Here is a 22,677-nt window from a genome sequence, read left to right on the forward strand (position 1 = left end):
CAGGGGATCTGACCCTCTTCTGGCTTCCATTGGCATTGCTCATACGTGGTGCACTTACACATGTACAGGCCAAAGCACTCATACACAAAAAATAAAAGTAAAGAAATCAAAATTTTTATTGGATAAGTTTTTCTTCCTGCTCTCTGTTACCTTATTACTGTCTTGTCTCTACAGTTTCTTAAGAAAAGTTGACTTACTCTTACAGAGCATCTCTTGTAAATGATGTCACATCCGTCTTGCTGCTGTCCGTATTCTGTGTTGATCACTGGACTATGCAATTTGTCTGTGTCATGTTTCTGGACTCCTTTATGTTGGTCCTTCTGGACTTCACTGAGTCTCTTGATGTGTGGACTCATGGTTTTCCTCCAGCTGACAAAGCATTTGCCCAGTGTTTCTTTCATTTCTTCCTCTCTTCTCTCAAGGAACTTATGTGTACGTTGGTGCACTTGATGATGCCCAGCAGGTTTGTTAGGCTTATCCGTTCTCTACTACAGTAAGGTTTTTATTTCAGTTATTGTATTGTCTCATTACTAAAATTTCCATTAGGGACGAGGCAATAGCTACAAGACTATTTGCCCTGTTGGGTTTAAGTCTTGCTTTGGCCTATTGCCTCCTTATTAGTGTCCAATTTCTCCCTTTTGGAATGTGAGTGTACATTCTGTAACGGAACTTTTAAGAGGTAGGGTCTAGTGGAAGAGAGTCCCGTCCTCTTTGCTTCTTGGCCACATTAAGGTAAACTGGACTCTATGGCATGTTCCTACCATGATGGTACCACAGGCCCAAAGCAACAGAATGAGTGACCTTGGGTCAAAACCCCTAAAACTGTAAACCAAAATAAATCTTTCTTCCTTGAAAGTTGACTTATCTCAGGCATTTGTTTTAGGAATGGAAAACTGCCTAGCATTGGCCCATTAGTTTCTTAGTAACAATGTTGTGATATCAATGTGCTTGTGATCAAGTAAATTTTATTTTAAATTTATTATGACTCCAAAGCACAAGATCAGTGATTCTGGTAATTCAGATATGCCAAAGAGAAATTGTATAATGCTTCCCTTATGTGAAAAGGCAAAAGCTTATTGTATGTATGGATGTATAGGAAACAGTACATATAGGGTTTGGCACTATTATCTGTAGTTTCAAGTGTTTAGTGTGGATCCTGGAAGGTGTTTCTCAGAGATAGTGGACTGTTGTATTGGGAAATGGTGTTGTGGAGGTAATTAAGTTAAATGGAGGCATGACTGTTGGGACATCATGATGGACTTAGTTAATATACTTATAAAAGCGAACCAGTCTCTCTGTTTCTCTCAGCCTCTGTCTTTCTTTCATATGAACTAATTCCTTTATAGTTTAAACATTTTTAAGATGTACCTGGTATTTGCCTACAAAGCCTCCTAACTGATAGAAGCCAGGAGGATTCCTTTCCATTAAAAAAAAAAACTTTTATTTACAGAAAACTAGACATAATCTATCCACAGATTACATCATCTTTATGCCCTTAGTGAAGTTCAAAGGACAATTCTGCTTAAAATATCCAGGGAAATCTGAAAAATAAAAAGATTGAGAAATAGATCTATCGATCTCCCTTTGGTCCCAGCTCCTCCTCCTAGTGTGCTGTTCTTTGATCCAATTAGTGCTAGACATCTTTTCAAATAATCTGCTTCTGTCCTGTTCAGAATTGTGCCCAAGTTGAAGCCTCAGATCTCTTCTTTAAAATGAACCTTAGTGCTGCAAACCACTGGATACCTCTAAGTGATGGAAACAGCATTCCGATCATTGGGCTTGGTACCTACTCAGATCCTAAACCGGTAAGTGCGCATGTGGTGTGTGTGTGTGTGTGTGTGTGTGTGTGTGTGTGTGTGTGTGTTTCTGTCTGTCTGTCTGTGTCTATGTGTCTGTGTCCGTGTGTGTATGTGTGTGTGTATCTGTCTGTATCTGCATGTGTGTCTGTCTGTATCTGCATCTGTGTCTGTGTGTGTCAGTTTGTGTGTGTCTGTGTGTGTTTTAAATGCTTACCTGAAGCATAATTCATCACTCATTTTTAGTACATCTCAGTTACTTTTTTGTAATAATGAAAGCGAGCTCCAGTGACTGCAGTTTACCTAAATAGACTTTAAGTCAAAGGTTAAATTCTTATCAGTTCATGGTTAAAAAGTCTTCAATTCTAGAATCAAACTTTTTTTTCCTTTCAGCTGAAAGCTAATAATGACTAAAGTAAACAGAGGCACAATGAAATTTGTGAGCTTATGGCTTATGGAGGATTTTTAAGTTTTATTTAAGAATTTTTAATTCAGTCTAACAAGCATTCAATGAACACCTGACACACAGCCCATCCAACCTTCTCACATCACAGCACAGTATTCTGATTTACAGGGGTCATGCTCAGTAACCAAACAATCAAATTGTCAAAATAAATAAATAAACCTCAAAGGTCCTGCTCGACCATGGTTGGCTTCGCTTGGAAGCATGGAGGAAATGATTCCTCTGTGTTGACCCTCCATTTTATAGACTGGACACTGGTTCAAGTCCATCAAATGACCTTAAGAGTAAAAATAAATCAGTTTATCTGGACCAACTGTATGGTCTTAAACACCCAAAAGGTACGTATGACCAAAAATTAAAGGGATCAACATAATTCTTTAATAATCCATGTGCATAGCTAAGGCTACATACCAAGAAACAATGCCAGACAGGAGATACCTTCCTTTGAGTTGCTGGCCAGGGTGGCCCAAGGGACTCCCGTAACCCAGCATAGAACTGGGAAAATGAACAGCAGACCCCAATCTTATCCAAAGGAATATTGACAACTGATTGCTGCTAGATGAGGAATATCTGACCCCCCTAAAACAAAGACCTCTAGATAGGCTGACTAGACTCACCAGAAGGGCAAGTAGTGGGGAATGGCTGGGGGTGCTGACAACACAGCAGACAGTAGCAGGGATATCAGAATATAAGGTCTCTAGTAGGGGAGGGAGGCTATGGGAGGGTGCTATCTGGGAAGTGGGTGTAAAAAGAAAGAATTACCTTTTAAAACATGGAAAAAAACTTCACAAGGTTTAAATTATGTTTACAATTTGTGTAGTGCTGTGTGATCATTGCTATCCTGGACCACATGTGGCCCACAGGCTACAGGCTAGACACACCTGTAAGCACAAGTCTAGAGAAGCATCCAGTATGAAAAGGATTGTCTTAACCACCTTGGCATTTGGGCTCTAATAGAAAATACGGACTCTCCAGCATTGTGGAAAGGAGAAGTGGAGTTTCTGCTAGCCCAGAGCTGTGCCCAGCATCTGAAAACACAGAAGGGAGAAGAATCAAAATCAGTCTGAAACATCAAAATGGACCACTTTTATAGCAGAGTAAAATTTCTGCTTGGAAGAGCAAGTCTTGCCTCATTGCAGTCCAACATTTCATAACAGTTATTAGAATGAATTGTGCTATGTCATGTCGATTAGCTTTCTGTCACTGTTACAAAATACTCATGCTGATCAGCTTAGAAGGAGGAGTGATTTCTTTTGGTTGACTGTTTCATAAGGTTGGACCCATGGTTATTTGCCCTCATTGCTTTGATCCCATGGTGATGCAGAATTTCAAGGCAGAGACCATGCAGTAGATGAAACTACTTACTTCATAGTGACCAGGAGGCAGAGACAAAGCAAGTGTCAGACAAATGACATGGTCAGCTCTATGGCCCAATCACTTGAGTTCTAGGTCTTATCTGTTAGAAGTTTCACTACTTCCCAATAGCACTTCAGTTTAGTGACCAAACTTTAGCCTTTGGGTGGCATTTAAGATTCTAAACCACACTAGGTGTATTAGAAATGGTACTGAAACTTGAGTGATTATACATGGATGCACTCTACAAACTGAGTACTAGTTAGCCAGGCAGTTTACTAAAAAGTCGTTTCCAAGTCCTCTCTACTAAACTTTGTTAAGCTCAGCTCAAAGAATACTTCTTAGAGACCCAGATCCCTCTCACTACATCCCGCCCTCCACTTGTTCACACAGCCCTCATTCTGGACTCCATGGTACTTATCATATTCTGTTGTAACCACTGATGCTGTGCAATCTTCATCACTGACCTGAGACATCCATTAGAAAGAGACCTTCACTTGTTCCGCTCTAGAGTTTCATGACAGGATCCAGCATGTGATGCATGTTCAACTAATACTTATCCGACTAATGGATGAGTTTGTGAGAAACTGGGCAGGGGGCGGAATGTGTGTGTATCAGAGAATATGGAGCTATAAATGGATGGAAGAATAATAGCTGAAAATGTTCTGAGCCCTTAACGGTGTGCTGGGAAGTTTGCACTACATGCAGTTTATAGCTTAATCCTCACATTAAAAAGTCAATACCAGTTAAGCCCACTGACAAATAAGAAAACAGAACATAGAGATTTAAAGCACTGCCCCAAGGTTAGACGCAGAGGCCCAGAGCTGGGATGTGGACCCACATAGTTTTAAGTCCAGTCCTTATACTCTGAACCCTGCTGTGGTAAGATCGATCAAATCACATCGCTAAAACTATAAAGCAAGGGCAACCTCGGATGGATGGATGGATGGATGGATGGATGGATGGATAGATGGATAGATAGGTGGGTGCGTGGGTGGACGGATGGATGGATGGATGGAGTGCTGAAGGAGGGATCCCACTAGGAGATCAGTTTCTTTTTTCTCCATGGTCCTTCAGTCATAAGAGCATGGAATCAGGAACTATCATAGTAGCTAGTAAAAAATGTACTGCAAGATGTCTTTCATAATGCTGGCTAAAGACCCACTTCACTCCAAACTCATCCTCCTCATCACATCAGATCCCTAGGCAAACCTATACATCGGTGAAGGCAGCCATCGATGCGGGGTACCGACACATTGATGGGGCCTCTCTCTACCACAATGAGCATGAAGTTGGTGAGGCCATCAGAGAGAAGTTGGCAGAAGGGAAGGTGAAGAGGGAAGAGATTTTCTACTGTGGAAAGGTGAGTCATTTCTCACTATGTAGATGCTCAAGTTAACATGAACAGGGCTTGTGGTGTAGCTCAGTGGGACAGCCCTTGCCTAGCATGCACAAGGCCCTGGATTTAATCTCCAACACTGCAACAAAATAAATAAAGAAGGAGGAGGAGGAGGAGGAGGAGGAGGAGGAGGAGGAAGAAGAGAATGAAGTGGTCAAATTTAATCTTTTAAACTGCTGAAAACAATGCACCTGTGTGTACATGTGCAACATCAGTTAAATGTAGTAAGATACACATAAGTAAAAAGGACCACAAGTAAACAGAAAGGCTGTATGCAGTTGAGCTCATGGAAGGGTCAGTTGCTATGGCCTGTTAAGATCTATTTTCATTGCAGCTCAACCAACACCCAAGGGCAGTATGCAGGTAAAAAGTGAGCACACAGACTTTGCTCCTAGACTGCCCAGATCAGAAAACATGCCCCACACAACAGAATGCAAAATACTATAAACAACTACTGGGTGCATGGCCCAGATCCATCACCACCAAGAGCTGGGAGCTCTTTAGAATTTCTGAACTTTGGTCTCTCTTTCTCTCTGTTAAATGGGAGTAATAAAATCAAGCAGTCCACAAATTTCTTGAGTTAGCATTTATAAAACAGGGTTTCTGCACCCCTTAGCATAAGAAATCTACTGTCTCTGTGCACAGAGCATTTTTATTTCTTTGAAGCACACATCTTGATCAATGTGCCATGAAAGTTAAACCCTAGGCCATCAGAGTATCTAGCTAACTATGTGTTCTCTAGTCACACAATGTAGAAAAGTCAAAATACTGAAGGTCTCTTGTAGCAGGCATTCTGCATAGAAAAATGGGACCCAAGGCTTTCTTATACAGGAACCAGTTTATACCAACACAGGTTCTGTGAGATAGTTCTCAAAAGCAGAGCCTCGAAGAAAGACCCAGCCTTTTATACCTTCCGTTTGTTTCCCTTTACAGTTCAGTCTTTTCATCTCCCATACATGGTAACATACATACACTGACTAGGTGCTCTGTGCTACAAGGTCATGCATGACAGGCAGAACTGTGTGCATGTACTGAGGCACAGACCACACAGCATTCCTTTTTCTTTGTTCTGGAAGTTAGCCAGGATGGGGGAGTTGACCATCAAATGAGGCTCCCTATCAACACAGGCAGATCTTCACATTCCTTTCACTATGTTCAGATAATGACATTCTGGTGTCAAAAGAGTTTTATCATCTCCTTCTATGCTCAGATCCCATGTTAAGGTATAGGCATGCTTTTGTGATGTGAAAGGAGTCGATGGCATATGTGCAAGGGCTTTTCAAAGAATAAATTGCCACAAGAATGTAAAAGTAAAAGGACATTAGTTCACTATCCCTCCTGATTCTTTTTCAGCTGTGGTCTACAAAGCATGACCCAGAGATGGTCCGGCCCGCCCTAGAGAAAACCTTGAAGACTCTCAAGCTAGATTACATAGATCTTTACATCATTGAAATGCCCATGACCTTTAAGGTAAGTTCAAGTGCCTACAATTTAGGTCTCTATGTCCCACTGACCAGAGCCAACTACTAAACACATGAAGCTTGCTCATTCCTAGTGGCACAGAATGTCACCATGTTTGCTACCATAGATAGAGACTCATAGTCTTGCCTGACGAGCACCCCAACAAATAATGCTATCAGATGGGGGCCCACATTTCCTGATTCTCTGCAGTTTCCTTTTAAAAATATTTATTATTTTTATTTTATGTGTATGTGTGTATTGCCTGTATGTATGGAAGTGCACCTGTGTTATGCAATGCCGCAGAGGTCAGAGAGCCATCTCTCCAGCCCCCTGAGTTTCTAGTATACATGTTTTAACAACCATAGTATCTTTCCATCAAACTAACACTGAGGTCCACATTTTAGTTGCCCAGCATCTAGACATATCAATTTTCCTACTCACACATCTGCAAAAATGTCTTCACATATCTTAGTACAAAATAACATATACAACTAAAACACTCTCTCTTTCAATCACCTTGAACAGAAGGTAAACAAAAGAATGGTCATATTTTTGGCACCAACAAGGCAGATTTATCTAGATATTATTTACTCCTCTAGTTCAAGTGAAGTCTTTCCTTGAACTTTCTCAATCTATGGACACAACTGTTCATTGAACACACCTGATATACACAATTGCAGAGTAACAAATGCTTAAATATTTAACTGAAGGAAAGAGAAATTAAGAAATAAAACTGACTACTTGTCTGCTAGGTAAATAAGACTAGACAGCTCAGAAAGAACAGACTGCAGAGCGTTGGCCAAAGTCGCAGGTAACAAATCCTGCTGTCCTGGGTTCTGCTTTCTGAGACCACTTCACTGTTGAAACCACACTCACAGTCCAGGACTTCAAGGAAGTTCAAATCCCTTCTGCATTCTACTTCTTGGAGGTCCATTGTTGCCTCTGCAGTAGCATTTATAATCATAGGATTTAATCTGGTAGGGGTGTGATGGAAAAAACACTATGGCTTAAAAGTTTAATAGGCTTTTAGGAAATTCACATTCAGTCAATTACATGAGTGAGTAATTAAAGTTAGAAATCTCACAGGGTCACCTTTCTTGTATCTAATCCTTGCCTGTGTGTTTCTGCTTCATAGTACAACAACCTCCTTGCTTGGCTCATCTGCTTGGCCTTCAGCTTAAAGGCCTCCACTTTGACCTCTGGTTCAAAATAACACAAAACAGAGAGGCACAGATAATGTGTTCCCTGGGCCCAGTTAGCATCTCACAAGATGACATAACTTTGCTGGGCAGGGCAACTTGGCCAAAGATCTTGCTTTCAGAGAACTATTATTTTCTTAGAACCAACTGCCAGGCAAGTTCATGACATGCTGGCTACTCACTGAAATAGGGTGACATCCAGTGCACCTTGAGATATATCATTTGTACAAGTCTAGAGAGAAAGAACATTTGTACTAAGGGAAGCAACTTTATGGCTCATGGATAGCCATCAAGGGGCAATGGAAAAGTAGTATTCATGAGGGGCTGGTGCCACAAGGCTAGAGTCCTATAGGACACCCTGTTCTAAAAAGGACAGGATCATGGCCCAGGTTGTCCACACAGCTCCTCCTGAGCTAAGGGTATTGCTGTCTCATTACATTCTAGAATTTTTCTTGAGAACTACAGATAGAAAGAGAGGAGAGCTGGGTCAGCCATAGTCATTCCATGATTTGTCCTGTACCCTTGAGATACCCTCTGCCATCTTGGATTGCACCCAGAAACAGAAAGAACCTACTGTAGTAAACATCATTTTGGTCTATCATCTTAAAAGGCCAACAGCAAATAAATACATTTATATTTCTTATAGGATCTAACAGGAGGTTGTAAATATGGTCAACAAACCTACTGTTCTCATAATAATTTCCTAAAACTCCAGCCTTACTTGACCCATTTCCTGGGTCTCAAGGCACAACAATGGGGAACGTGTTACTACTAAAGGCATCCTACTTTATAAAGGTGAGATGTTAGAAGGAAAAATTTAGGGATAAATTTAAGAACAGAACAGGTGTTATGCAATTGCTTCATTCCCTTCTCCATCTGTTTTGTGCAGTCATATTATAATATCTGAAATTGAGTCATCTGTAGTGGACAGAAGTTTATTGGCTCATGGTTATGGGTCTTGGGCAATCCAAGGTCATGGTGCTGAGTCGTTGTCCAGGTGGAAAAGCAGAGTACAGGGGCACAAACCCAGTCCTGTGGGCCTTTTATAATGTCATTAGTCAATACACTAAACACTGCCCATGGTCTCCACTTCCCAACACAACTGCATTAGGGATCCCTGTAGGGATAGCTTTAGTGGTCAACTTGACACAACTTGAAGAAGCCTCAACTGAGGTATTTCCTCCATTGGACTGGCCTGTGGCCATGTCTGTGAGGCATTTTCTTTATTATTGAGTGATGTGGGAAGCCCCAGCCCACTGTGGGCGGCACCACCCCTGGGCAGATTGTTCTGTATTGTATAAGGAAGCAGGCTGAGTATGGGCCAGGGGAGCAAACCAGTAAGCAGTGCTCTTCCATGGCCTGTGCTCCAGCTCCTGCCTCCAGGTTCCTGCCCTGAGTTCCAACCTCAGGCTCGCTCAGTGGTAAACCATGACCCATTAGGTATAAGCCAAATAAACCCTTTCTTCCCCAAGTTGGCATTGGTCATAGTGTTTTGTCATGGCAATTGAAGGCAAACTAGAACAGTCCCCAACAAGAAATTCCTATTGCCAAAGTCAACCAAGACTTTCATACTACAAATCCAACACATACTTTGTCCTGTCTTTAATCTCTTTCAGCATCACCTTTAAATAGTTTCTCTTTTGGCTGCTGTAGCCAACCCTCTCCTGATTTCTGGGAAACTTCTTGATCAACTAGTAGTCTACTACTTGACCAACCAATAGTCTACTTTCAATAGATGTGTCTTAGTAAGCCACACCCTCTCTATAGATGACTTCACCCAATCATGCAGATTTAATATCTTTTTACAAGCTAATGATTCCCAAATGTCGTCTGTAGTCAGGACCTCTTTCTGAGTCCCAGATTTCTCTGTGCAACTCTCTTGTCAAATGTCCTTTTGAATGTCTATCTATTAGTCATTTCAGAGTCAAAATGGGCTGGGGATGTAGCTCAGTGGTAGGGCACTTGCATAGCATTGTGAGATCCTGGGCTCCACTCTCAGGACTTCAAAAGAAAAGCATTCAAAACAATTCTCTTGATTTCTACATCCCAACAACAGTGAACAATTGGCACCATCCTTCTACAAAGCCTATGAATCATATTTGATTTTTCTCTATCCCTCACTGTCACCTTAATCGTCAAGCTAACATTAAGGTATAAAGGCTGTACTCCTTGCTTCTTCATCAATCCATTCATATCTTTTCATCTTTTCATCTCTCCTGCCATTGCCCTGGTCCAGGGGACCAGCCTTCCCTTCCATCTCAATAGCGTCTTAGGTTGGACCTCTCAGAAGTAGACCCTGAAGTGAAGGGAATACATGTATGAATGGTTTGTGATGAACTGGAAATTAAGAAAAACCGATGGGGGAATGAGGAACTATAACTGGGGACTAAACAAGACCAGGTGTGTGTGTGTGTGTGTGTGTGTGTGTGTGTGATCGTAAACAAAGTCTTAGAAAACAGCTGTGGCTCAACATCCCAGGAACCACTTAATCATGAAACAGGCAAACACCTCTGCAGCTGTGGGTTAAAGGGCTGGTCAGAAGGGTATGAATCCCTGGACATGTCCCAAGTGAGTAAATAAATGTGCTCCAGCTCTCAGATTTGTCTTTTTAAAAATAGGTCCAAGAGGCTAGAGAGATGGCTCAACAGTTAAGTATGGCTGTCCTTGAAGAGGACCTCAGTTTGGTTCCCAGCACCCACATCAGGTGACTTTCAACTGCCTGCAACTCCAGCTCCAGGGGATCTGATGCCCCTAGCCTGAGGGCACCCCCCACACACATAATTTTTTAAAAAACAAATTTTTTTGAAAATAAAAGAAAGCACAGCATATGCAAAACAAATGTAATGAAGAGAATATTTCCTAGCTGTCCTTCCCAAGATGTTAAGTCAGTTAAATTAAAATGGAGGACATACTGAATTTCCTGATTTTACCAATAATTTTTTCTCATTTTTCCACATGAAAGAGTTGATATCCATTTCTTTTTTTTTTTTTGGTCTTTGTGAGACAGGGTCTCCCTGTAGCCCCAGCTGTCCTGGAACTCACTATGTAGACCAGGCTGGCCTTGAACTCCCAGAGATCCGCCTGCCTCTGCCTCCTGAGTGCTGGGATTAAAGGCATGCACCACCACGCCTGGCCCATTTCTTTTTTTTAAAAAAAGGGAAAAAGAATATTGGTGCTGTGAGTTTGAATTCTATTTTCATCACTTATTAACCACACGACCTGAAAATCTTCATGAATAAAAGATATACTATTAAAAGCTTCTAGCATTGAAAAACACAAAGCCCGTAGCACAGACTCTGGCCCACAGCTTAAGATTAACTATCACAGTTATGTGATTAGCACTTATTATTATGGCCTGTTCTACCCCTGGTTCATCTAGCCTAGCTGGGTTTTGACTCTAGACAGATGGTGTTATGTCACCTGGGGGTTCTTTTCTCAGGCCCTTTTCTTCGCCAGGTAAAGAATTTCAAAACAAGAAGTTTGTAGTCATACCACACAGCCTAAGTTTATTAAAGCGACAGTAACATAACACACAAAGAGAATCCCCTCAAGGGGAGGAGGTCCAGAGTTGGAGAACTGGCTACCCGCTTGGACAGCCTGGGCTTTTTATATTCCACTAGGGTGAGGATGAGACAGAGTTGGCCTCCTCTTTCCCCCTTTGGATTGGACAGGGCAGAATGAATGCTGCTGGTTGGTTCACTCACATGAAAACAGGAATCTGATTGGGTAAAATAAGGACAGAAAGTTTGAAATTTCTGCTAGAGAGACCCTGCCAACCTGTGAGAGGAGCCCATCGAAAAGGTCAGCTTTGGACAAGAACCCCAAAATGGGCCATCTTAGATGAAAGTGAAAGTAACTGGAACTCAGCTGAACTGGTCCAGGGCGTCCTTCCCTGACCACTATCCCCTACCCTTCAGTGTCCTCTTGATACACACTCTTCTTTCCCAGGGAGACAAATGGGAGCTGAATTCCCACTGTGCACTTGGGAAATGGAATTGCTTGTTGTGATTCCAGTAGTGATTAAAGCTGCTTTAAGTGTAAAGAAAAATAAAGTAAGGGCATCCAAGAGGGTATAAGCAGGCTGTTAGTCGAGGTAGACTACTATCCCAAAATATGTTAGACCATCTCATAAACAGTCAAAATGTATTTTGCTTACAGTTTTGGAAGCCAGGCAGCTCCAGATGCAAGTGTAGCAGATGCTAGCTCTGATGGGGCCCAGTCTTCTCAGAGGACATCTTTGTGTCCTCATGCAGTGGAAATGGAAAAGCATGAAGCCTCTTTTATAAGGGCGTTAATCCCGCCCACAAGGGTAGAGCCCTCCTGACCCAATCAGGCCCCACTTTGTGATGCCATCATCTTGGTAATAAGGCTGGAGGTGATCGGAAGGAGAGGGTTGGGACAAACACTCAGACCAGAGCAGGTAACTGATGCCTCCTGTTACAGTAACTTTGTTAGTCCTACCTGCCCCCACATTTATTCCCTGTGTCAGTTTCCCTTTATTCTGGGAAAAGGAGGCGTCCAACTTGATGGTTCAAACAGCACAAACCTATTATTAACACTTCTAGAGGTTAGAAGCCTCAAGATCAAGCTATTAGCAGGTTTGGTCCTTCTGTGGGCAGGAGAATCACTTCTCTCATGGCTTCTGGTGATCTGCTGGCAATCTTTGGGGTTTCTTGGTTTGTAGAAGCTATTAGCCCAATCTCTGCCTATATTAGTTATGTTACTGTTGCTGTGATAAAACACCATGACCAAGACAACTTATAGAAGGAAGAATATATTTGGGGTTATGGTTCTAGAGGGATGAGGCCATCCTGATGGGGAAGCACGGCAGCAAGTGGCAGGCATGGTGGCTGGAGCAGGAAGCTGAGAACTCACATCTTCAACCATAAACATAAAGCAGAGAGAGGACTGGAAGTGGGACAACACTGAGAGTCCACCCCCAGTGATGCATTTCCTCCAGTAAGGCCACGTCTCCTAAAGCGATTCCAGGAACTTCCCTAAACAGCGCCACCAGCTATGAGACTAAGTGGTCAAATACTTGAACCTGCAGGGGACATTTGTCTTTCCAGCAACCACACTGCCTTTATTTTCAGAGTGTTTCTCATGTGCACTTTTGTGTCTGGGTCCAAATTTCCCCTTTTCTGTATGGATATAGTCATATTATATTAGGGACATATAGAGATTTCAAAGAGATAAATAAGAATTAGAGTTTGGACAGGCTTTTAAGCTAACAAGTGTCAGCCTATAGAAAAGAAAAAAGAACTAGAATTCAGTACACAGGGATCATTTGTTTATGTATCAGACCCACTCCAAAGATCCCATTTTAACTTAATCATCTACAAAGACTCTATTTAAGGGCACATTCACAGGTAAAAAAAGTTACATTTTCAACATCTTTGGTGAGGAGAGACACAATTCAACCCATAATATACCCCAAAATGCCCAGAATGCATCCTCCACCAAATAGCAGAAATGGTCTTTTTTCTTCTTCCCTTCCTTCCTCCTTCCTTCCTTCCTTCCTTTGTCCCTCCCTCCCTCCATCCCTTCCCTTCCCTTCCTTCCTTCCTTCCCTCCCTCCCTCCTTCCTTCCTTCCTTCCTTCCTTTCTTTCTTCCTTCCTTCCTTCCTTCGTTCCTTCCTTCCTTCCTTCCTTCCCTTCCCTTCCTTTCAGCTTTCCAGATCTAGCCCAATAGCCATCTCACTATGGAGGGCCTCCCTAAAAATCTCATTGAAAGTCATTCTTTTCAAATTATTTTCTATCGTATATGTACCTATGTGTATTGTGTGTATTGTGTGTGTGTGTGTGTGTGTGTGTGTGTGTGTGTGTGGTATATGCACACATGTATGAGGGTGCAAGGACCTGTGCATGTACATGCAGAAGAGGATGTCAGATGTCCTGCTCAGTTACTCTCTGCCTTATTTTTTGAGAGATGTTATTCAAAAGCTAAAGAAAGGGATTGTGCTTCAGATTGAGTGTGGGGTAGAAAAGAAGGTGCTGAACTCTTGGAGGGCCAGAAGGGGAAAGGAAAGAACCACTGGGGTCCGATAAGATGGCTCAGAGGGTAAAGGCATCTGCCGTCAAACCAAACGACCTGAGTTTGATCCCCAGAACCCATATGGTGGAGGGAGAGAACCAACTCCCACTTACAGAGACATCATGACATGTGTACACACACAGAGAGAGAGAGAGAGAGAGAGAGAGAGAGAGAGAGAGAGAGAGAGAGAGAGAGAGAGAGAGAGAGAGAGAGAGAGAGAGAGAGAGAGAGAGAGAGAGAGAGAGAGACAGAGAGACAGAGAGACAGAGAGACAAAGAATGAGAGAGAGAATGAGAATTTTAAAGTAATTAAAATTTGTTTAAATAAGAGCCACTGGAAAGTTGGTCAGGACTGGGGAGTCTCACGTTATACAACTTCTTCGAACACAGGGAGCATCCAGGCACCAGCTGCACCTCTCTTAGTTGACGAATTTCTCCTCACTCTTTGTCAAAGTTTTAGTTCCTTATGGGAGTAAGAAATTTGTTGCCTTGGACTTGGGCGAGGGTAGAGTGTCAGAATTCTGAGACTGGAAACCCTCATTCTCAAGTACCACTCTTTTCTTAAAAGCATACTACATAGATTAAGAACACTCACCTAGGGGGTTGGAGAGACGGCTCAGTGGTTAAGAGCACTGGCGGCTCTTGCAAAGGATCCAGGTTTGGTTCCCAGCACCCACATGGCAGCTAACAACTGTCCATAACTCCAGTTCCAGGGGATCCAACACCCTCTTCTAGACTCTGTGGGCACTGCATGACACAAGTGCACTTACATACATGCAGGCAAAGCACTCATACACATAAAATTTTTTAAAATCTTTTTTTAAAAAATCACTTACCTATCATTAAAGAAAGGAAAATTCATCCAGTGCAAAATGAATACTAGGCAAGATCATGGAAGTGATGTGCCTGTGCACTGGACAAATCAAAGAATGCCTGGATATGCCACAAAAGAGGATCGACTACAGCATGAAGTATAAAATGTTATGCTACATAATTATACAAGTATATATTATTAATAAGAGATTATATCATATGTAACATAATTTTTTGTAAATATACATGTATATTTTGTACTATATAACAATATATGTACACATACATAATATTTATTAGGAAATTATATAAATTGGTAAACTTGAACTGCAGGGCCAAGTTATAACTGGTATGGATGACTGAAATTATCTAATTTTAATCCTCAGATATAAGTAAATGCATTGCATTTTGTTTTTTTACAGCCTGGAGAGGAATTTTATCCTAAAGATGAAAATGGCAAATGGCTATATGACAAATCAGACCTGCCTGCCACTTGGGAGGTGAGTTCATTTGCACCACTACTTTCAAAGTCTGCCTTTTCAAAGTATGACCTCCTTCAGGCTTATGGAACTCTAAAGCCATTGCTATTAATGACAAGTAACAGAGTGTTTCTAGCCACAAACACAGATATATAAAAACTCCACTTGTAGGTGCTCAATAATTCTTTTTTTTTTTAATGTCACATTTTAAGCTGGCTATGGTGTCACACATCTTTAATCCCAGCACTCAGGAGGCAGAGACAGGAGGCTCTCTGTGAGTTCAAGGCCAGCCTGGTCTACGTAGTGAGTTTCAGGCCAGCTCAGGCTACAGGGAGATCCTGTCTCAAAAAGACCAAAAAAAAAAAAAAGTCACATTTTAGTGTGCGTGTGTATATATATATGTGGGTGCGTGTGTGTGTGTGTGTGTGTGTGTGTGTGTGTGTGTGTGTGCCATGCTGTGCATGTGGAGGTCAGAGAATAACCTAGAGAAGTGGGTTTTCTCCTTCCAACACATGGGTCCTGGGGATTGAACTCAGGTCCAGCAGGATTTGGCATGAGCCATCTCAGTGGCCCTAGGTGCTAAATAATTCTTAATTTTTCTTATTGAAGAGAACAATTCCAAGGAATGGGAAGAGAAAAGTGTGAAAAGAAAAAGAAATGAAGACAATATGGTCTAATAAAATAGTACTATAAAATATATAAATGAGATAATTCACTAATTAAAAATTAAATTTTAAAAAGCAATAATATGGGGCTGGAGAGATGGCTCAGTGGTTATGAGCACAGGCTGCCAGCACTCACATGGTGGCTAACAACCACTGTAACTCCAGTTCCAGGGGATCTGACACCCTCTTCTGGCCTCCCCAGGCGTTGCATGAATGTGCAGAGAAAACACTCATACGCATACATTTTTTTAAATTACTAAAGATATTAGGAATGTGGTCTCTGAAAGAAATGACTCAAAGTAACTCATGAGAAACTAAGCTAGTTCTGTTTCTGGACCAGCTGCTGGTTCCTTCCCATGATCACAAGAGTAGGAAAGTACAGGAAAATTAGAAAACTTAGGAGCTCACTCCGAGAAACAACTGACAAGCAACAAGGGAAACTCCAGCAATTCTTGCTTCAAGTTCTTCTTCCCTGCCATAGCTGGAACAAATATTCCCTGTTCCTCCATGTGCAGGAACTTAGAGCTGGTTTATAATGGCTTTCAGAAATCAAATTAAAGCAGCACTGAAATTATGAACTTTCAAGAGGCTGGAAAAAAAAAAAAAAACTGTGTGGCTAACTGCTCTCTGACAGTTTACCCCGAGCCCCACCCCACTGCCAACAGCAGAGACTGGGAACCTACACTCTGAGTGAGCAAGGTTCGCTCCTAGAGGTAACAGCCCAAGATCCAAAGCACAGAGCTTTTGGAGGGTTAAAAAGACACTGACTAGGTTTTCTGGTACCTTGGGCTTTCCATCCAAGAGGCCATAAACTTACTCCTGATGTCGTTGTTGTCATGAGTTTGAGGGTCTGCTGTTCTCTTCTAAGGGACTTCTGGGGAAAGTGCCCAAAAGAAAATGAGTGTTCATTAACCAAAGTAATAAAGCGTTTGTCTCAGAAGAAAACATTGCTGTTAGAGACCCCAACATAAACAGAAGGGAACCAAGAACCCATATACTGAAAGACATAAGAAAGATATTAGCTGTATGAACGAAGAGCAAGAAAACATTTGAAAAAAGAAAACACAAGCAAGGCAGGGCGTGGGGGCACACAGTTTCCATCCTAGCAGTTGGAGAGGCAGAGGTAGACAGATCTCTGGGCATTCTAGGCAAGTCTGGTCGACATAGCAAGTTCCAGATCAGCCAGGGCTACATAGTGAGCCCCTGTCTGCCCCCCACCCAAAACAAAACAAAAACAAAACAAAAGCACTAGCAAGTAAAAAATTTAAAAAGCACAATAGTAGACATGGGAATAAATATTAGAAATGGATATGGATTGGAAAACTAATAATTAAGTTTAAGGATCAGAATGAAGAAATCTCCCAGGATGAAGAAGGAAAATTTTTATTTCAACATGAAAGAAAAGCTAGGCAATGAGAAGGATAAAATTAGAATTTCCAGCATCCACACATAGGAGTCTAAGGAGGAAGTGAGGGGCACCTGTGAAGAAGGAAACATTCTGAGGGCATGAGGCACAGAGTGCAAGGAGGAAACGCTAAGGGAACCCGCACCTACTCGGTACTGGGAATGGCTCTGGGATCTGAAGAAAATGACCACACAGTCCAAAGGATTTGGCAAGACAAAAAGTTGTACTTCTGCAGAAGGCTGTGTAGGTGCTAAATCCAACAAGCACATCCAGCAGGGGGTTCCACGGGGTTTTTATTTCTAAAGCAAAGGGGCCCTGTACTCAGAGCTCAACCTCACAGTCATATGTGATAGGTTAACTTAAAGCTCAAAGGGGTCAGAGCTCAGCCTCACAGTCATATGTGATTGGTGAACTTAAAATAGTGCAATTGATAAGCAGAATGCAACCTTGAGCAGAAAAATCCTGACTCAGGAAGGATTTTTGTCAAATGGTGTGTTTTACAGTTTTCTTTAAGAACAATGTCACCCTTTTCTTATTTAACCTTTTCATAGAAAAGACAGTGCATTTCTTTTACATTTACCACAATGATTAGAGTGAAATCTCAGAATATTAAGAAGAAATACTTGTGAGTAAAGTATTTCTCCCAAAGAAGGGTGGAAAAGGAAACGGAATAATAGGAAGTAATTGCTCTAAGAGAAGACAGAAAAGAGGGGAAACGGGCAGGTGGGAAAGACGTGAACAACTGCCTGGGAGGCTTAAACTTAGCAATATACATAATCACAAAATATGTACAGTTTGAGCACCTCAATGATCCCAAATGAAAATTTAAAAATAAATTTAAAAAACAACACATCTCAAAATAAAAACATCTCTCACTCACAAAAATTCCCACTATGTAGTATATACAAGAAACCCAATTTTAAATAAAAAGACACACATAGGTTATTAGAAAAAAATCAAAAGGATCTAGAGAGACAGCTCAGCAGTTAAGAGCACTGGCTGCTCTTGCAGAGGACCCCAGCGTGGTTCTCAGCCCTCACATGGCAGGTAACAACCATTCCTAACTCTAGTTTCAGGGGATCCAATACCCTCTTGTAGTCTCCACAGGCATTGCATGATGTGGGTGCACGTACATATATGAAAGTGAAACAATCATACACATAAAATAAACAATTTTTTTAATTAAACTTAAAAAGTAGAAAAATATATACCAGTCTAGCACTTAACTCATAGAAATCTGGACTGGATATTTTAACTTCTAGAAAGATTTCAAAGCAAAAGTTTCTACCAAGGGGTAGAGAAACTCACTTTATAACAATAAAGGGGCCAGTTCTAAATACTACATACTCAAGAGCAGAGCTTCAAAATGCATGAAACATAAACTTGAAGAGAATAATCTACATTTATAATCACATATTTCAAAGTGTCTCTTAATAAATGAGACAATAATTGGGACTGGAGAGATGACTCAGAGGTTAAGATACTTGCTATTCTTGTAGAGGACCTAGGTTCAGTTCCCAGCACCCACATTGTAGCTCATTTCCCATCTATAACTCTAGTTACAGTGACTCTGACATCCTCTTCTGGCTTCCAACAGCACCAGGTACATGGTGTACACACATACATGCAAGCAAAACACTCATACATTAAAAAAACTTTTTAAAAAATAAAAATAAGAGAACAAGAGATTACAGAGTGCTTATCCCTGAATAGAACACCTATATCAAACTTCTTCCCAAGGATCAGGGATCATCGTGGAAGAAGGGAGCAGAAACATTGTAAGAGCCAGAGGAGGTGCTGACCACAAGGAAACAGAGTTTTCCAGACAGCTGTTTAGTTACTCATATAAACTCACAGCAATGGTGACAGCATGCATAAGTCCCATGGAAGCTGAAACCAAACAAAATCCCAGCATAATGCAAGGACATGAGTAAGAAATCCCAACCTAAACTAAGGAACTTTTGGCAACTGATGGATGCTGGGAGGGGGAGAGACAGTGTCTTTCAAGGATGGGACTCTTGGCAAGTTAAGCAAGATCCAGTGAGTGGACCCATACTTAAGGACGTTTGCAGACACAAATTAGACTCTATAGGCCCTATTACATATAATAGAGTACATTAAACTGGCCAGGAGGCACTTGGGGAGGTGCAGATAGGGGAGAAGATCTAAATACCATCAAATTCTATTGTATGAAAATCACAAAAATTCAATTAAAATTTTAGAAGTAAAAGATAAATAAAAATAAGAGGCAGGCATGATGACTCGTGCCTTTAATCCCAGGACTTGGGAGGCAGAGGCAGGTGGATCTCTGTGGGATCAAGGTTAGTCTGGTCTATATAGTGATTTCCAGGCCAGCTGGGGCTGTAGGAAGATCCTGCCTCAAAATAAATAAACAAAAAAATAAATAAGTAAATAAAATTGAAAGAACTATACAGTAAATCTATATGATAGATGAGAGTTACGCATTATCAAGATTTTGATCTAATTGACACTCACAGAACATTCCACCAAGATACTGCAGGATGGCATTTTTCAAGTGCCCTGGAAACACGTAAACAAAATCACCAACTTTCTCACTGATAAAATGTGTCTCAATAAGTTTTAAAATATTTGAGTTATACAGAGTGTGTGGTCTTGTTAAGTTGGAATTAAATTTGAAATCAAGAACAAAAAGATATCTGAGCGAACACCAACTATTTAGAAACAGAGAAACATGTATAAATAATTCATAAGACAAGAAGAAAATAAAATCTACTATATGAAATCCACAATTAGAAATTGAATTTTTTAAAGAGCAACATTAAATATTTAGGAATTTAGATGATAAAATATGTATAAGCATTGAACAGTAAAAAATACAATGTATTACTAAACAAAGTCAAAGATATAAATAAATGGAGAAATAGACCATGTCTCTTAATATTCAATATGGTTATGATGTTAATTCTCCCCAGACTCAGCTAAAGAGTCAATATACTCCTAGTCCAAATACTCATAGAAGTTAAAACAATACTAAAATTTATAACATAAGTTGTAAACATAAGTAACCTATCATTTCAGAAACAACTTGGAATAAAAGAGTAGGGGTAGATATGAATATGGCACATTGTATACATGTATGACATTTTCAAAGAGAAAGTTTAAAATATTAATTTAAAAAATTTAGAGGACTTACACTACTTTTTATTATTTTTTCATTTATTAATTTTATTTTTATGTATCTGAGTGTATTCTCTACATGTATGTATGTGCACCTGTGTCATGCAATGCCCACGGAGGTCAGAAGAGGGCATCAGATTCCCTAGAACTGGAGTTATAGGTGGTTGTTAGCTTCCATGTGGATGCTAGGAACCAAACCCAGGTCCTCTGCAAGAGCAACCAGTGCTCTTAACTGCCCAGCCATTTCTCCAGCCCTGGACTTTGAGCATTGTTACACAACTGCAATAATCATTACTGTGCCGTATTAGCTTAATGTGTTTCAGTGGAGCAGAGCAGGGACTGCTGAAGTGACCCATATAGTGCCAAATGATTTCTGTAAGGAAATACAGAGGAAGAAAAAAGAAAGAAACCAACCTCTACAAAACAGGCAGGCTAATTAGGGAACAAGCCTGAGAGGCACCTCCCTCCCTGCCGCCCGGGGTCAAAGGAGAAAAGCACCCCTCAGAACCGGGATCCTGAAGAGAAGCAGGCTGCCTCACGGGCTCAGGGTTTTTGTATTTTCTCCCTTTGGGGATGGGAAAGGGGCTGGTGGTTGAGGTTGTGTCATATGGGGGAGAGCAGTAGTAGGGTGGGCTGTAGTCATGCAAGATGCCAGGTCTGGGAAAGTAGCCAGGGGGAGGCAACCATGCCAGGAACATTCAGGACCTAATTATTCCTCCTTCAGTTTCAACACTAGGGCTAGCACATATTCTGTGAAGGAGAAATTATCTTTTCTCTCTCTTTTTTTGGACTTTTTGAGACAGGGTCTCTCTGTAGCCCCAGCTGGCCTGGATTCACTATGGAGACCAGGCTGGCCTCGAACTCACAGAGATCTGCCTGCGAAAGATTAACTTTTCAATGGTGTGCTGAAAGTGGATCACACCAGCTTGCAAGACCTGACGGTGCATATCTCTTCCTAACCCCATAGTCAATGATGACATGTATTGCTTGAGTGCAGCCTAGTGAGTTATACCGCAGAAACTGAAAACCACTTTAAACTGTTTTTGTTTTGTTTTTTTCCTGCCCTGGTTATCTGGAAGTTAAACATTGATTGGTGCTTCTTGGGAGGAATTCACAACTTGATCATGCTAACAATTTCACATATATATTAGAATTTACCAAAATGTATACTTTAAATATGTATTGTTTAATTTTTTAATTTTTTTCAATCACATGTATTAATCTGAGGGGATAGGGGAGGCACACACAGGATACACACTCATTCTTGCTTCCTGGGAGCTTCTTTGCTGACTGTTGGCATTTCCCCTACAGGCAATGGAAGCTTGTAAAGATGCTGGCTTGGTGAAATCCCTTGGAGTGTCCAATTTTAACCGCAGACAGCTGGAGCTCATCTTGAACAAACCAGGACTCAAGTACAAACCAGTCACCAACCAGGTACAGCAGAACAGCTTTCACTGAGTGGGGAGGGACATCCAATATAATGTTTAAATGAAAGTAAGAAGCCCAGGCTAGGGTCAGAGGGATTGTTCAATGGTTGAGAGCACTGGATGCTCTTGCAGAAGACTCAGATTCTGTTTTCAGCACCCACATAACTATTCACAACCGTCTGTGACTACAGTTCCAAGGGATCCTATGCCCTCTTCTGACCTCTACAGGCATTGCATGACACAGGTGCACTTACACACATACAGGCAATACACTCATACACGTAAAATAAAAATAATAAATAAAATATTTTTTAAAAAAGAAAAAGGATCCAACACTTGGGAGACAGGTAGGGGGATCATCATATGAGGCCAGCCTGGGTTACATAGCAAGTTAGAGACCAGTCTGAGCTATATAGCAAGTTAAAGGCCAGTCTGTACTACTACAGACTGAGGCCCTCCCTGTCTCAATAAGACAAAAATAGTGGTGCACACTTGGAGAGTCTGAGAAAAGAGAGTGATGAGTTTGAGACTAACCTGAGCTATGGAAAAACACCTTATCTCAATTTTTTTTTAATTTTGAAATTTTAAATCCAGAGAAACAATCAAAATGTTTTATTTTGGTTTAGTCTGTTTTTTGTGGGGAGGAGTGGGGGTTTGTTAAGACAAGGTCTCCCTATACCCAGAGCTGGCATGGAACTCACTATGTAGAGGCAGATGGATCTCTGAGGTTCAGACCAGCCTGGTCTATATAGTTGGTTCTAGGTCAGCTGGAGCTAGAGGGAATCCTGAATCAAAAGAAAAGAAAGAAGAGAAAAATAGAAAAGGAAACCATGAAAAAAATCACAAAGAAAACTGACAAATTTAATAGTATAAAAATGCTAGATATTAAAAACAGTAGAAGCAGGGCTGGAATGCAGCTTGGCACTAGAGTGTTTGCCTAATATTCTAAAGGCCCCATAGTCAAGCCCCAGAACTGAGAAAAACTGCTATAAAGGGCAAACAAAAATTAATAATTATATATTTTT

At 41.1% G+C, this 22,677-nt stretch overlaps 1 protein-coding gene across 1 annotated transcript in view; it reads left to right on the forward strand.

Annotated features, from left to right (window-relative positions):
- Positions 1–1,628: 1,628 nt before the first annotated feature.
- The window catches only part of Akr1d1 (aldo-keto reductase family 1 member D1), a 27,430-nt gene continuing 6,381 nt past the window's right edge, over positions 1,629–22,677 (forward strand). Inside the window, exons 1-5 of the mRNA XM_029558873.1 lie at positions 1,629–1,805; positions 4,811–4,975; positions 6,365–6,481; positions 14,940–15,017; positions 21,537–21,659. Coding sequence (XP_029414733.1) covers positions 1,713–1,805; positions 4,811–4,975; positions 6,365–6,481; positions 14,940–15,017; positions 21,537–21,659 — 576 coding nt within the window. The 5' untranslated portion in view covers positions 1,629–1,712. The remainder of the gene's footprint in view (positions 1,806–4,810; positions 4,976–6,364; positions 6,482–14,939; positions 15,018–21,536; positions 21,660–22,677) is intronic.

This window comes from Nannospalax galili, unplaced genomic scaffold (genome assembly GCF_000622305.1).
Source record: "Nannospalax galili isolate Female #2095 unplaced genomic scaffold, S.galili_v1.0 scaffold307, whole genome shotgun sequence".
NCBI lineage: Eukaryota > Metazoa > Chordata > Mammalia > Rodentia > Spalacidae > Nannospalax > Nannospalax galili.